At 34.8% G+C, this 16,273-nt stretch overlaps 1 protein-coding gene across 4 annotated transcripts; it reads left to right on the top strand.

Moving 5' to 3' along the window:
- Window positions 1-81: 81 nt before the first annotated feature.
- On the top strand, window positions 82-16,273 carry LOC149734432 (extracellular signal-regulated kinase 2-like). Of its 4 annotated transcripts, none has more exons than XM_089881058.1 (17): window positions 82-281; window positions 637-765; window positions 1,188-1,278; window positions 1,693-1,823; window positions 2,270-2,442; window positions 2,780-2,977; window positions 3,380-3,514; window positions 3,592-3,697; window positions 3,919-3,987; window positions 4,650-4,736; window positions 5,174-5,386; window positions 5,720-5,845; window positions 6,645-6,725; window positions 7,621-7,767; window positions 9,365-12,767; window positions 13,077-13,222; window positions 14,716-16,273. In XM_089881058.1, the coding sequence occupies exons 1-15, from the start codon at window positions 216-218 to the stop codon at window positions 9,578-9,580; spliced, it is 1,968 nt and encodes a 655-aa protein (XP_089737184.1). In that variant the 5' UTR covers window positions 82-215; the 3' UTR covers window positions 9,581-12,767; window positions 13,077-13,222; window positions 14,716-16,273. The 4 variants fall into 4 exon arrangements, with proteins under 4 accessions (XP_089737184.1, XP_089737183.1, XP_089737185.1 ...); XM_089881057.1 differs by having other exon boundaries at window positions 83-281; window positions 5,717-5,845; XM_089881059.1 differs by lacking the exon at window positions 6,645-6,725 and having other exon boundaries at window positions 83-281; window positions 5,717-5,845.

The raw sequence follows: 16,273 nt of genomic DNA on the forward strand, positions 1-16,273 counted from the left end.
GCAGAAACAAAGAAAGTTAAGGATTTTCATATTACTTAGTTTGTAAAAATATTTGAAAGTAGTAAATACTGCAGACCAGTATCCTTAACATCTAATTAAAGTTTTGTACATTCTAGATAACTGTAAGATATTTAAAATTGAAGTGAAAATTTGTGGAATATTTTGCAACTGTTTCAGCAGTTGTTTTATAACTCAAGTTTAGATTGAAAAGGAAAATGAGTAACGACATTGATCCTCATATTACTGAAAAATATGAAATTAAAAGAAGATTGGGGAAAGGGGTAAGATAATTATAGAATAAGTAAATAGGTTTTGGCCAGATTGGAAAGTTTTTGTTTGAACAGAGACATTTTTACCGACCATTCTTTCATTGTTCTAAATGTAGGTTTGGGTAGTTTCTATTACAGTTTGAAAAATGGGCAGAACATAAAATTAAAAGACTAGACATGATGACGTTTTTCCGTGTTTTAAGTACATCTTTAAACACTAAATACTTACTAATTTTCCATGGGCATAATTTCTAAGACTTGTATTTGTGGATAGTTTAATGACATTGACAATTTTGGAACGTCTGTGAAATAAAGCCCTTATAGCTGCACTAATGTATTTACATGCCCAACCAGTCATTCCTTCCAGGCGTATGGTATTGTATGGAAGGCACTTGACAGAAGAACTGGAGAAATTGTCGCCTTGAAGAAAATTTTCGATGCTTTCCGAAACTGCACAGATGCTCAAAGAACTTTCCGTGAAATCATGTTTTTACAGGTTGCTTGTTTAGCTTGTTATGTGTAATTGACATCAGCATCTTAGCGTGACAATAATTAACACACAATATCTAATATATTATGTCCTTAATCATTTTCAAACTCATGTATAATTAAGACAATTTTTATATTTAAGACTTTTTATAGTTAAGATTCTAAACTGATGTTTTTACTGATTTTTTTTTAAATACAAAGATTTTATTTTGTGATAATTATATTTTGCAATTTTGAAATACAGACATTTATTTTATAAAGATTTAATTTCACTTACAAGTTCGATATAACTTTTATTAAAAACCTATATTTTATCTGTTATGTGTTACCACTATGTCGGGGTTAAACGGTTAGTAACAGCGAAGTAACAGATTGTAGTTGTTAAATGAATTGTAATTTGTCATTACTTGTCATTTTAATACTTTGTAGGAGTTTGGGGACCATTCCAATGTTATTAAACTACTTAACGTGATGAAGGCGGATAACGACAGAGATATTTACCTCGTGTTTGAGTTTATGGGTGAGAACTTGTTTCAATCTTGCTATAACTTAGTGGTAGCAGCATTAGGTTTATACTCCTCTTCTATATGGGTGGGTTTTACTATAAGGCTGATTACAGATTATTATTACGTTTACTTCAAAAATATACTCTTTTTTGAGCCTTATCCTCTTTTTAAGCCTCAAAAATATATTCTTTTTTGAGCCTTATCTTTTTTAAGCCTTATTCAAAAACGTACTCTTTTTTGGGCTTCATCCAACAAGCGACCTATGTTAAACTTAACTTGAAAGAGATGCTTGATACAACAAAGAACAAAGGTTAAGAAGTGCTGCTGTAAAACCAAACTAGTTAAACAAGAATGTATTTGATTGACATAAAGTAATTATGAATCTAACATTTGAGTAAGTATTACATAAACATGGCTTTTCCATCCAGATACTGACCTACACGCTGTTATAAAGAAAGGGAATATATTAAAAGACATCCACAAGCGATATATAATGTACCAACTACTTAAAGCTACCATGTATATGCATTCGGGGAATGTAATACATAGAGATCACAAGGTAAAGATTGAAAAGAACTCGATTATCTTTTGTGTAATACATTTTCACAGCAGAAGTTAAACAGATATGTGTGGGCCTTATGGGTTGTCTAAATTGTCATACATTACATTATAATAAATTTCCCACCCAAAATAATCAACCACAAAGTTAAATACGTGGTAACTCGTTAGCTGGCAGGAAGTGTATGAAATAAGACACCCATGTTCTAAGGACTGTCACTGCACCGCCATGCTAGGAATCTAGGATACATAAGTTTCATATAGCCTATTTATCTAAATGGAACACCCATGGGCCATGTTATTATACCAACTGTTATTTCCCGCCACACGAAAATAAATAAGCTACATCCTTTCATTGTCATTAAAATAGAACACCCGTGTTGTAACGACTGTAGTTTCCATCACACAAGGGTACTAAGTTACATTCATTCATAAATATCTACCCAGCCATCCAATATCCTCCTGGACAGTGATTGTTTCGTCAAAATTTGCGACTTTGGTCTCGCACGGTCGCTCACGCAGCTCAAGGAATCCGAACAACCCGGTGGTAACCCAGCCCTCACCGAATATGTGGCCACTAGGTGGTACAGAGCGCCGGAGATCCTTCTCGCTTCACCCAGGTATGGAAATCTTATAGAATATTTTATGAATGATAATGCATGTTTTTTCAAAGGTAGGTTGCTCATCCCTATATTTTTACTTTACTTTGGAATCTAATTTTAATATTTTCGGGTTGTAATGTAAGCTTGCACAAAGCAAAAGTCGAAAAGTTACATAATATAGAGAACATTTTATAAAATAACGACTAGATGTATGTTGTGTAAATGTATAAGTTTGAAAGAGACCTTCTTGCAATCTTTTAATCATGATCTTAAATGTCCTAGATAAAAAAGATTACAATATAAAACACTTATAATTAAGATGCAGGTCTTCATAACATTTTCCCCTTTACCCCAGATACACCAAGGGAGTTGACATGTGGTCAGTAGGCTGTATACTAGGCGAGCTACTTATGGGAAAACCACTATTCCCTGGTTCTTCTACGTTAAACCAGATAGAAAGGATCATGAGCTCCATACCACGCCCGACAAAAGCTGATGTAGATTCCATTCATTCAGAGTACGGACATTCTATATTGGATCGCGCTAGTATGAGGTAGGACGTCTAATGCTATAGTTATGTATAGTCTAATAGTCATAGTGAAAAGTGTTTTTTTTCTTCCTTTTTTGTCTTTTTTAAATTTTTTTAAGTTCTTTATATTGTTGTTTATTATGTCTTGTTTTGCTGTTATTTAATGCTATGTAAGGGCAAATGGATTATTTCATTAGTTTTCTATACTCTGATTTACTGATTTGTCTATCTTGATGGCTTTTGGCTGGCAAGACTTTTGGTTGATTTTGGCTGTTTATATATTTATAAATGGTTTTACTGATAAGTTGTATATTTTATGAGTGGTTTGGTCATCCATGGTTGCCACTCCCATGCTCACAGCTAAGCCCCTAAAGCAATTACAGCAACCACACCCACACTAACACCAGTACCCCACCAACCCCCTAGACCTCGCAAACATCTTCGCGACCTGATCCCTGACGCACCAGAAGACGCTTTAGACTTGATGGAGAATCTTCTCGTGTTTAACCCAGAGAAACGACTATCAGCAAAGGAATGTCTTTCACATCCATATGTTGCAAAGTAAGATGGTTTTCATTCAACAACTTCAAAACTGTATGTCCTTCAACCCCCAATCAACCCCCGCTATCCACCTTCAGGTTCCACAGTTCACGAGAGGAGAGCGTCCTCGATTACGACGTACTCCCACCACTAGATGATGATATACAGCTCAGTGTTGCCGAGTACAGATGCAAACTTTACGAGGTGAGTGTAAGATTTCTATGAAATATTATTATATTGCCAATATTGTAACATTTTATTATAAATATTATATTCCCCATCCTCTTGTTTAAGTATTTCATTGCCAATTTTTAAAAAAAATTTTATAAATGTTTTCTTAGAGACAATATTATTGGCTTGTCCATTTTATACGTGGTCTTACATCACAATTGTTCAATTGTGAGTCACAATATATATTGTTACAGATGATACTGGAACGTAAGACAATGGCTCGAAGACAACGCAGGGCAGTGTTACATGAAAAACAACAACAGGTAATTTTAAAACTCAAACTTTAATACAATTTAAACGAAAGCCATCTTTTCTTCCAATTAGAACCTTAATGTATTTAATTAAATGTTCTTAACAAAATTTTTACATTGTATCATCTGTAGGGTGTAACGGTCACGCCTTTTATTCAAAACAATATTTCTTTCTTTTTTTATCAATAAGCGTGTTTTAACAACTGTTGTTTTACCATTACTACCCGTCTTTTCGCTTTTACCAACTCTCTTGTTCTTCTTATTATGACCGAAGAGACGAAATAAATTTCATTCATTCATCTTTTTAATACAACTTATAACATATAAAGTGTTTATATACATGTATAATTTACTTACGGAATATTTTACAAAGAGATGCATGTTAAGGGACCTGGAACTTATTCTATATGAGTTTAATTGGCCAACTGTGGCGTTTTCACAATAATTTGTGAAAAATGCTACAGTTGGCCAATTAAAGAGGCCAGACATACTGGGGCTAAGACCAAAGTTGGCTCATTACACCAAAGTGACTTATGGTTTGGCTTATCTCATGTTAAAGTACATGTTATTACTGTACCTTCTATGATTAAGTGTTATGCATTACTTTTCTATCTTTGACACTTTAATCTTAATGTTATTATTATATTCATGCGTCATAAACCCTATTGTTACAGAACAAACAAAAGAATTCTGATGAAATAATTGAAGAAGTTACGAAACAGAAACGAGTTGAAACCCCCCCTCCTGCGGAACCTAGAAATGTAAGTTTGACAGCAAGCATGAGGTATAAGTTTGACACCGAGCATGGGGTGTAAGTTCGACACCGAGCATGGGGTGTAAGTTCGACACAGAGCATGGGGTGTATGTTTGACAGCAAGCATGGGGTTCACGGTGTCCAGGGCTTAGTGGTTAGGGACCTCCATCATAACCAAAGGATATTGGGTTGACTTATAGGCAGATGTGTTGGTGAAGACACTTAACGGATATTGCTTCAATCCAGTGATCGCTCTAATATGGGTTGTACCACCGTTGGGGGTTGGGGAAATGGGCCAACTCTGGCCTCAGCTCCCCTGATGTACAACCGTGCAAAACCTTACCTCCGTAAAATAGAACAGAACAAGACGTATAAATAGTGACCCATGTTATAACTTAACAATAAACATGCAGCATATACTCACAACTTCTTCTTTCCCACCAGGTAAGCCACCCTAGTAAGCCAGGGTTGGTCCATAACATGGCACACAACTATGAGGACCAGCATACTACCCACCATAATGGTTACCAACCCCAACCCCAACCCCAGCGCCACCATTACCAAGTAACCGCAGCTGGCGATAAACCACACCATGGTTACCATTCAAATAGTTCAACACCAGAGAAAAAATACCAGATGAATGGTTCACACCAGAAGGTTGGTGTTTTTCGTGTTTAAATGACTGTTACTTATTTATTCCTGCACCTCGTTATAAAGTTCAATGCCTATTCTGTAGTAAACAAAGAATATTTACAGAATTACATAACCATATTCTCACGACTTTTTAAAAGTGTTGTTAATTGTCAAAAACATGAAAAGAAAACATTGGATAACATGTGCTAAAGCTACAAGTGTTTTGATATTGGATTAATGGCCCAATCCGGGCCCAAATCCTGTGACCAATGGCGTACCACGCTGCGAGATCTGAGAATACAATGTGATATCATTTTCTAAAGGTATCCATGTTACCCTGCTATTAACTTACAGCAGGGTCAGTACGGTGTTGCATTCGGTCGTACTGTAAAGATGGGTTCACCTCAACAAACTAACCAAAGAAAAGCATACAGAGCTCAAAGTGCTGGTAAACCTGTGCAGAGGCAAGACAGCTTCGATGGGGTGAGTGTATACGTTGTATACTGAACTGTATATCATTATATAATGTATAGAGGCCCACTTGTTAGTCTGTATGTTGTTGTTGTTGGGGCTATATGTGGTTATATTACTATACAGCCCTTTGAATGTTAACAATATTATATGTAAACATTTTTACTTTATTATATATAGTAGGGTGGGGGAAGATGGGACACCTTTAGCACATAATATCCAAATATCCTGATCATGTTTTTAAACAATTAACAACGGTATATGGGAGTTGTGAGGATACGGTTTTATATTTTTTTGAATATTCTTTGTTTACTACCAAATGGGACAAGAAAATAGAATGACAAGGTGTCCCATCTTCCCCCACTCTACTATACTATAAAGGCTCACTTTATGAAGTAAAAAGTGGTATTTGGCCAACGCTGGCCTAAATCTCAGTCACCTGGTATGTCTTACAGTATGATTTTGCCCATATAGAAATTGAACCTAGTCAAAAATAGCTTAGATATGCTTATATGCATTGCTTTAATGTGAAAAGTATTTTGTCCTGTTGAGTGTCCTTCAACCTTATACAGACGACGTGTATAAGTTGTTAAAATATTGGTTCATTAAGAAAATAAGTCTATTTTAGAAAACAAGTGTAATTTGCCTTTGATTTTGTACAATAGCTTATAAAGTATGAATTTAGTTGTTGATATAACGATAGGATATTAAAACAACAGTAGACAAACTAGCTATATTAGTGTGATATGCCTGGAAACTTAAGTTTATATACAAAAACTTAGTTTTTAATAAAAAAATAAAAATAAACCAGAATCGTGAAGCCATGAGACATCAACGTGTCACTCAAGGTGCCAATAAATCGACATTACAACGACATCATAGCATGGGAGGGGTAGGAGTTATAGTGGGGTGGTGTGAATACTAACATAGTGTGTGGTTTCTTGGTTTGGTTTTGTATTTATAAGTATTTGTGGGCAGTTGGTTGGGTGTTGCTGTTTGTTTAGATTCGTTGTACAACATCCGACGCTTTATACACCTCATGCTCACTGTCAAGTTATAACACGAGTGTTGCTCACCATACATGGTGGCTTCATACACCTCATGCTCACTGTCGAGTTAGGATACTTTCATGTTTATCCTCTGGTGGGAAACCAAGGGGTTTAATACACAGTGTACAATACCCATATATTAAACCCCTTTGATTTCCCAACCCTAAAGATAATCATGAAAGTAGTGTAATAGGTTGGTTTAACATTTACATAGTAAAGTGTGTGTTGTTTGAGGTAGAAGTTAAAACGTGTTGTTCCAACACAGCGTACAACATCTGTGTGTTGAAGGTTTAAAACTGTGAGGATAAACAGAAATGTTTCTTTTCCTAACTTGGTACAAAAATGTGGTGGTTCAATACACCATGTAAAATTTGCAAATTTCGTTTCGGTTATTGTGCCTAATTTTGCCGACATTCTAAGCTCCCCTAAAGGCATATTAAGCCACCATGTATTAAACCCTTGGTTTCTCACTCCGAGGATAAACATTAAAGTATCCTAACTCGACAGTGAGCATGAGGTGTATGAAGCCACCATGTATAGTGTGCAACATCCGTGTATTAAACCCCTTGGTTTCTCACTCCGAGGATAAACATGAAAGTATATTAACTCTACAGCAGGCTGAGTCTTACAATATGACCCCATGTAATAACGTGCATGGGGTCATATGGTAACAATGGTATGCAACACCCATGTATTAAACCTTTGGTTTCATCCATTTTAACCCTCACTACTTTCCAGCCAAGTTTGAAACACCGTCAACAATCGGCCCCATCACAACCCGTGAATGGAACGCGATCACGATCGCTACGGCAACAGTTCAACGCTGATCACGGGCACAAACTACTCACGAGACAAGACAACCCCACAATCAACGTTTCTAGAATGGTGAGTGGATCAGTTAGAATATAATATGGGTGATTTGTAAAGGATATGAATGCCATATTTTTAGCATGGATAGTTTTGTTTTGTGACTTAAGTTTGGTTGAAAAATTATTGTTTTAGTTTTGTCTCATCTAACACTGAGGATGGTTAAAGTTGATTAACTGAAACTGCACCATCCTCAGTGTTAGATGAGACAAGAGTGAGTGTTATATAAAGACCAGCTTGGTACTTGTAACACAGTCTCTACACATTTAAAACTCATTAAAACAACAACAAACAAAGAAACAGGATTCTGTGTCATATTACAAAAGCCGGCTTTAAATCTCCATTGTTTCAATCTGAATCACTTTTGTGATGTCATAATATGATTGTGATGTAATAACCACGTTTCCCACGATGAAATAAACCCGGTGATCGAAACACGATCTTTATAAAATGGAATTCTCATTGTAAAACTAGCACTCCACGCGTCTTAACTTGTTATAAATAAGCCAGTGTTGCCAGTTAGGTTTTAAAATGGATTTGTCTGCGCTCCTGAAGCAGTGTAGACAAGTTCATAACTATTGCAGGGGTGCAAAAAAAATAATTTTTAAATAATTTAGAGAAAAAAAAATTCCTAAATTTCTTTACTCATTTTATGCTTGATATTAATTCTATAAACCTTTGTGTATTTAAGGCTCTCTGTTTAGTTTAACTGGTTGTTTCTTTAAAAGTTTGTAAAAACGCCAAAATAACACACAGGTTATACTTTTAAAAACTCAAATACAAAGTATCTTCTGACTGAATAATTTTTAGAGCCACAATGGCAGCAGTAAACAAGTGTACAGTTTTTGATCTGGCAACACTTTATTCTGTAATAATCACCGCGTGTGTTGGTATTGTGATGTCACATTCGCTCAAAACATTTTCAACCAATAGAAATGCTTCGTTAACAAAGGTCACCCTCCATCACAAACATCTTATAAAATGAGATTTCAAACTTGTTTTCCCATGACTTCATAACCATATCATAATGGGCATTGTTGACTGTTATTGTGATGTCACTTACCCCCTGTATTGGAGACTATGCTGTATTGTTACATCATAATTCTCAAGTCATTTAATTTCAATTACTTAAACAGTTGTATATAGTATACCCTCCATTAACCTACAGAACAACCTTATATAGAACAGCTGACCGGAATTATATTAAAACACCCACTATATCTCTATTATTAAAATCCCTCTCTATAAGCTATTGAACCCATTTTAAGTAACTTTTTTATTATAAATTTTTTTTTTCTATTTAAGTAACTTTTTTTATTATATATTTTTTTTACTATTTAAGTAGGTTTTTTTATTATATATTTTTTTTACTATTTAAGTAACTTTTTTAATATATATTATTTACTATTTAAGTAAGTTTTTTATTAATTATTTTTTTTACTATTTAAGTAACTTTTTTAATATATATTATTTACTATTTAAGTAACTTTTTTTTATTATATATTATTTTTACTTATTCTAGAACGTGTGATATGGCTGGTGACAAAGAATATTGCTTAAAAGTTTTATACAAATGTAAGTAATTTGTTTAATATATCTCCCTTCCAATCTACAGAACCCAGTCCAGCGTCCAAGCTCAGCCATAGCAGGCCAATCATCTGGTATGCAAGCCACCACCCCACCCCGCGCGGGACGTAAACAAGTGTCCGGCATGAACAAGAACATTTCATCGTCTGGGAGCCCCAAGCAGCGTCTTGGCAGTTACGCTCAGTCTTATTCGGTCATCAACCAATCAGCGCTCACTGCTATCGGTGCTGGAGGTCGGAAATAGTGCCCACTAGGTGGGTTTGGCCACTAGAGAGTGATATATAACTTAAAGAGAATCGCAGGTTCGAGTTATGAGCAGTTGCAACCGTAATTTTTGAGTTGAATATTTCTACTTTGCGGGGTAACTTTAAATGCTTATAACTAATTACATAACAAAAAATATTTAATTTTAAATAGCTAAGTTCCATTCTGCTGGGTCTTACATGAATTAGCTAGCTATAATTGCTGATTCCAACAGGCTTATTTGAATTGCATAATAACGCTCTTTTCAAAACAATATCTTATATTTATAATATGCAGCAATGTTTAAGCTAACCTGCACTGTAAAGTATCTATCTATAGGTATATACTATGTGTTTTAATTTCTGTGCTCAAATAACATAATGTTGTTTCTACTGTTTAGGCTGCTTTTTGTCGAATTTATATGATTTCTATTTTAATCACGTGCACGACTGCACTTCAAATTTTTAACTTTTTTTATTTTTTCCGCTACAGTGCACTATGTTGTTGTTTAATCCACATAGATATCTTATAAACGCAATCTTATGTCACTCGTGCGGATGTCATTTAAAAGATAACCAAAAATGCTTCTACACTGCAGACCAAAGGCGTAGGTTTGTGGCAACAAACGAAAACTATTGTCTTTAGCTCAATCCTGTATTGTTTTGTATATTGATACAACTAATAACCCATATTTTTCTATAATAGCCTAGCTTACATAGACCAAGATTTGTTACCTTTTGTAATAGATCCAATACCTGGCCCAAAGTGGGCAATTTTAAACTGTTGGGTGGTTTAAAAAATTTACATTAATACTCAAAAAATTTGCGCCTTTTATAATTTTTTTTTTGAAAGCTTTTTTGATTGTTTGGCGCCTATAGTTACATCTCATCATACCTTTATAACATGCATATGTCTCTTGCTCTGCAGTGTAAAGCTTGTTTGCACACTTGTTTTTGTTGCAATGTCGGGCAAGAGAGGCCATTCAGCTGCTCAGTGGTCGCTGCTCTTGCCTCCCATCTAGTGTTAGCTTATTTTCATCAATTTTTAGAAAACTGAAAACCTAAAACTTTTTTTCTTAATAGTAAGATAATTTTTAAACATTAAAACGTATGTTTTACACTTTATGAAGTATTTTTTTTTTAGTTTTTCAATGATCATCATTTTTGAGTATTTCTACTGTTGTACAAATGTTTTTCCATAGCTATAGTATTACTGTGTGTGTTACAGTGTGTAGATAATTGTATATTATAAAACCTGACGTTTAACACTGTATTATCTTTTGGCGAAGTAAATAAAATGCTCTAAAAGCTATTGAGTGTTTTATTTCTCTATACCCTCGTGGGTGGGAACTTGAGTGACTTATCCATGGTTGCTACTCCCATGCTCACAGTCGAGCTGCTGAAGCTATTGCAGTGTGTGGATAAGCAGACATGACTTTTGGTTGATTTGGTCATTTATACCCTTGTGGGTGGGAACTTGAGTGACTTATCCATGATTGCTACTCCCATGCCCACAGTCAAGCTGCTGAAGCTATTGCAGTGTGTGGATAAGCAGACATGACTTTTGGTTGGTTTGGTTATTTCTATCCATTACTTCTCTATTGAACGTGTTAGATATTCTGCCCCCGTTTCTTAATAAATAAATGTAGTATTAAGATTTCTATAGCGCTTTTTATACAGGGTCTTTCCCTGTAGCAGTTTGTAAATAAATCCGATTTCTTTACAAAAACAAAGTTTAAATTTGCTGAAAAATTTCGGTTTTGTGTGTAATAAAACGCTATGCTTTCAACGGTATCTTGCCAGAGTGTTGCTATTGCGTGTCTTCCTATATTAGTCTGTATTACCGCAATTTTCTCTGGAGTTTTGAAGCTGGAAAAATGCGAGAAATTCCCACAGTGCTGTTACGAATCCACTACTTTCTGTTATTACGTTTTACTTTTACCAATGCTGGCGCCTGTGTTCCTAGTATTTGTGTTTGTGAACTGGATGGGGTGGATGTATTTCAAACATAACTGACGACTAGAATGGAAATTACTTGCAAGCAGAAATTGGCCAAGCACCATTTCTAAAGAAATGGAATGAAAAAGGAAGACATATAGGCGCCAAACTTGGGGTAGCAGGTATACAGACTCACCCCGAAAACTTTTGCACTGCATTAATTAGCAAATAGTGGAATCAAAACTTTGTATTTATTTCAAAAGAATGTGCATGAAATAAAAGGAACAATTCAAATGGATTTTTTAACACATGGAGCTATACAGAAAAGACGGAAAAATTTTTCCGCTAGAAGGCGATGACAAATTCGTTTCTCTATTTTATGGGGAGCAGTTAGTTTCACGGTTTATACACATAAGATATAAACCCCTAACCCCTAACACTAACCCCTAACACTAACCCCTCACCTCTAACCCCTAACCTCTAACCCCTAACACTAACCCCTAACCCCTCACCCCAAACCCCTAACCCCAAACTCGTCAAACAAAAAAAACTTGAAAAAAAATATAAAAAAGTATTCCACTGTGCGGGACTCGAACCCGGTGAAAATAAAACAAAGAGAGCTTACGACCGCACACAAACCGCTACACCACAGACTCGACGACATTAACCAGAACGAAAGAGCGTATATAACCGACCTAATGTGGGAAATATGTTCTTACTAGTGTTTTATATATTTAGAAAAGTATTTTTATTATTTAATTAATTTGTTTTACACTTATTAACACTTTGTAGTGCTGTTTTGTTCGATTTTCCGTATTTTTTAATTTAAATAATTACCGCCTCTAGCGGAAAAAAATTTCCGTTTTCTTTGTATAGTCCCATGTTTTTTTAACTTTTTTTTCTTTGTAAATATTGTATGTTTGCACTCATTTATATTGATTTGTTTTAATTGTGTCTTATTTAATAGAAACATTTAAAGTACTAAGTAGAAAATTCATTAGGGTGCCATTGTAGCTGTGTAAAGCTGCCCTTGCCACAAGAAGATAAAAAATTACATTCGTTGCAACTTAAAAGCGGGCACAAGGTTTTCAGGTGTATGAAACATAACACCTGTGTTTTAAGGACTGTTGTTGCCCTACAATGCGAGGATAAATAAGTTACATTCAATTCAAACATGGATGAAGTATTAAGAATATTACACAACCCTAATGAAGTTCAGGAGATTGTCACAGCATGTAATGCAGCTATCAGGTTATTATTGTGTTTAGAAACTAATATAGGTGCCTGTTTAATGTATGTATAGTGGGGTCAAGATGGTAGCACCCTGGGTGTTGGGGTAATAGACCTACATCTCAGGTCTCAGGTGTGCCTCACTGAAGACCTCACCCTTATAGAATCTCTATTATTGAGTGTCTATAAACTGCCTCAGTGGGGTCTAGATGGTAGCACCCTGGGTGTTGGGGTAATAGACCTACATCCCAGGTCTCAAGTGTGCCTCACTGAAGACCTCACCCTTATAGAATAGAATCTATATTATTGAGTTTCTATAAACTGCCTCAGTAAGTTTGAAACACCGTCAACAATCGGCCCCATCGCAACCCGTGAACGGGACTCGATCACGATCGCTACGGCAACAGTTCAACGCTGATCATGGTCACAAACTACTCACGAGACAAGACAACCCCACAATCAACGTTTCTAGAATGGTGAGTGGATCAGTTAGAATATAATATGGGTGATTTGTAAAGGATATGAATGCCATATTTTTAGCATGGATAGTTTTGTTTTGTGACTTAAGTTTGGTTGAAAAATTATTGTTTTAGTTTTGTCTCATCTAACACTGAGGATGGTTAAAGTTGATTTACTGAAACTGCACCATCCTCAGTGTTAGATGAGACAAGAGTGAGTGTTATATAAAGACCAGCTTGGTACTTGTAACACAGTCTCTACACATTTAAAACTCATTAAAACAACAACAAACAAAGAAACAGGATTCTGTGTCATATTACAAAAGCCGGCTTTAAATCTCCATTGTTTCAATCTGAATCACTTTTGTGATGTCATAATATGATTGTGATGTAATAACCACGTTTCCCACGATGAAATAAACCCGGTAATCGAAACACGATCTTTATAAAATGGAATTCTCATTGTAAAACTAGCACTCCACGCGTCTTAACTTGTCATAAATAAGCCAGTGTTGCCAGCTAGGTTTTAAAATGGATTTGTCTGCGCTCCTGAAGCAGTGTAGACAAGTTCATAACTATTGCAGAGGTGCAAAAAAAATTAATTTTTAAATATTTTGGAGAAAAAAAAATCCCTAAATTTCTTTACTCATTTTATGCTTGATATTAATTCTATAAACCTTTGTGTTTTTAAGGCTCTCTGTTTAGTTTAACTGGTTGTTTCTTTAAAAGTTTGTAAAAACGCCAAAATAACACACAGGTTATACTTTTAAAAACTCAAATACAAAGTATCTTCTGATTGAATAATTTTTAGAGCCACAATGGCAGCAGTAAACAAGTGTACAGTTTTTGATCTGGCAACACTTTATTCTGTAATAATCGCCGCGTGTGTTGGTATTGTGATGTCACATTCGCTTAAAACATTTTCAACCAATAGAAATGCTTCGTTAACAAAGGTCACCCTCCATCACAAACATCTTATAAAATAAGATTTCAAACTTGTTTTCCCATGACTTCATAACCACATCATAATAGCCATTGTTGACTGTTATTGTGATGTCACTTACCCCCTGTATATGAGACTATGCTGTATTGTTACATCATAATTCTCAAGTCATTTAATTTCAATTACTTAAACAGTTGTACATAGTATACCCTCCATTAACCTACAGAACAACCTTATATAGAACAGCTGACCGGAATTATATTAAAACACCCACTGTATCTCTATTATTAAAATTCCTCTCTATAAGCTATTGAACCCATTTTAAGTAACTTTTTTTATTATATATTTTTTTTACTATTTAAGTAACTTTTTTTATTATATATTTTTTTTACTATTTAAGTAACTTTTTTTATTATAAATTTTTTTTTTCTATTTAAGTAACTTTTTTTATTATATATTATTTTACTTATTCTAGAACGTGTGATATGGCTGGTGACAAAGAATATTGCTTAAAAGTTTTATACAAATGTAAGTAATTTGTTTAATATATCTCCCTTCCAATCTACAGAACCCAGTCCAGCGTCCAAGCTCTGCCATAGCAGGCCAATCATCTGGTATGCAAGCCACCACCCCACCCCGCGCGGGACGTAAACAAGTGTCCGGCATGAACAAGAACATTTCATCGTCTGGGAGCCCCAAGCAACGCCTTGGTAGTTACGCTCAGTCTTATTCGGTCATCAACCAATCAGCGCTCACCGCTATCGGCGCTGGAGTTCGGAAATAGTGGCCACTAGGTGGGTTTGGCCACTAGGGAGCAATATACAACTTAAACAGAATCGCAGGTTCGAGTTATGACCAGTTGCGACCGTAATTTTTGAGTCGAATATTTCTACTTTGCGGGGTAACTTTAAATAGCCTATAACTAATTACATAACAGAAAAGATTTAATTTTAAATAGCTAACATAATATGGTGTTTTATGCTGTTTTTATTCAGTTCCATTCTGCTGGGTCTTACATGAATTAGCTAGCTATAATTGCTGATTCCAACAGGCTTATTTGAATTGCATTATAACGCTCTTTTCAAAACAATATGTTATATTTATAATATGCAGCAATGTTTAAGCTAACCTGCACTGTAAAGTATCTATCTATGGGTATATACTATGTGTTTTAATTTCTGTGCTCAAATAATATAATGTTGTTTCTACTGTTTAGGCTGCTTTTTGTCGAATTTATATGATTTCTATTTTAATCACGTGCACGACTGCACTTCAAATTTTTAACTTTTTTTATTTTTTCCGCTACAGTGCACTATGTTGTTGTTTAGTCCACATAGATATCTTATAAACGCAATCTTATGTCACTCGTGCGGATGTCATTTAAAACATAACCAAAAATGCTTCTACACTGCAGACCAAAGGCGTAGGTTTGTGGCAACAAACGAAAACTATTGTCTTTAGCTCAATCCTATATTGTTTTGTATATTGATACAACCAATAACCCATATTTTTCTATAATAGCCTAGCTTGTTTAGGCCAAGATTTGTTACCTTCTGTAATAGATCCAATACCTGGCCCAAAGTGGGCAATTTTAAACTGTTGAGTGGTTTAAAAAATTTACATTAATAATCAAAAAATTTCCGCCTTTTATAATTTTTTTTTGAAAGCTTTTTTGATTGTTTGGCGCCTATAGTTACATCTCATCATACCTTTATAACATGCATATGTCTCTTGCTCTGCAGTGTAAAGCTTGTTTGCACACTTGTTTTTGTTGCAATGTCGCGCAAGAGAGGCCATTCAGCTGCTCAGTGGTCGCTGCTCTTGCCTCCCATCTAGTGTTAGCTTATTTTCATCAATTTTTAGAAAACTGAAAACCTAAAACTTTTTTTCTTAATAGTAAGATAATTTTTAAACATTAAAACGTATGTTTTACACTTTATGAAGTATTTTTTTTTTAGTTTTTCAATGATCATCATTTTTGAGTATTTCTACTGTTGTACAAATGTTTTTCCATAGCTATAGTATTACTGTGTGTGTTACAGTGTGTAGATAATTGTATATTATAAAACCTGACGTTTAACACTGTATTATCTTTTGGCGAAGTAAATAAAATGCTCTAAAAGCTA

The sequence above is a fragment of the Ciona robusta genome, chromosome 7, assembly GCF_009617815.1.
Source record: "Ciona robusta chromosome 7, ASM961781v2".
In the NCBI taxonomy this organism is placed as follows: Eukaryota; Metazoa; Chordata; class Ascidiacea; order Phlebobranchia; family Cionidae; genus Ciona; species Ciona robusta.

Bases quoted from the DNA above. Each gene is read 5' to 3' on its own strand.
- LOC149734432 (XM_089881057.1), top strand. From the start codon at position 216: ATGAGTAACGACATTGATCCTCATATTACTGAAAAATATGAAATTAAA. The intron at 1,279-1,692 runs GTGAGAACTTGT...TTTTCCATCCAG, and splicing joins CCTCGTGTTTGAGTTTATGG to ATACTGACCTACACGCTGTT. The intron at 2,978-3,379 runs GTAGGACGTCTA...CCAACCCCCTAG, and splicing joins TTGGATCGCGCTAGTATGAG to ACCTCGCAAACATCTTCGCG.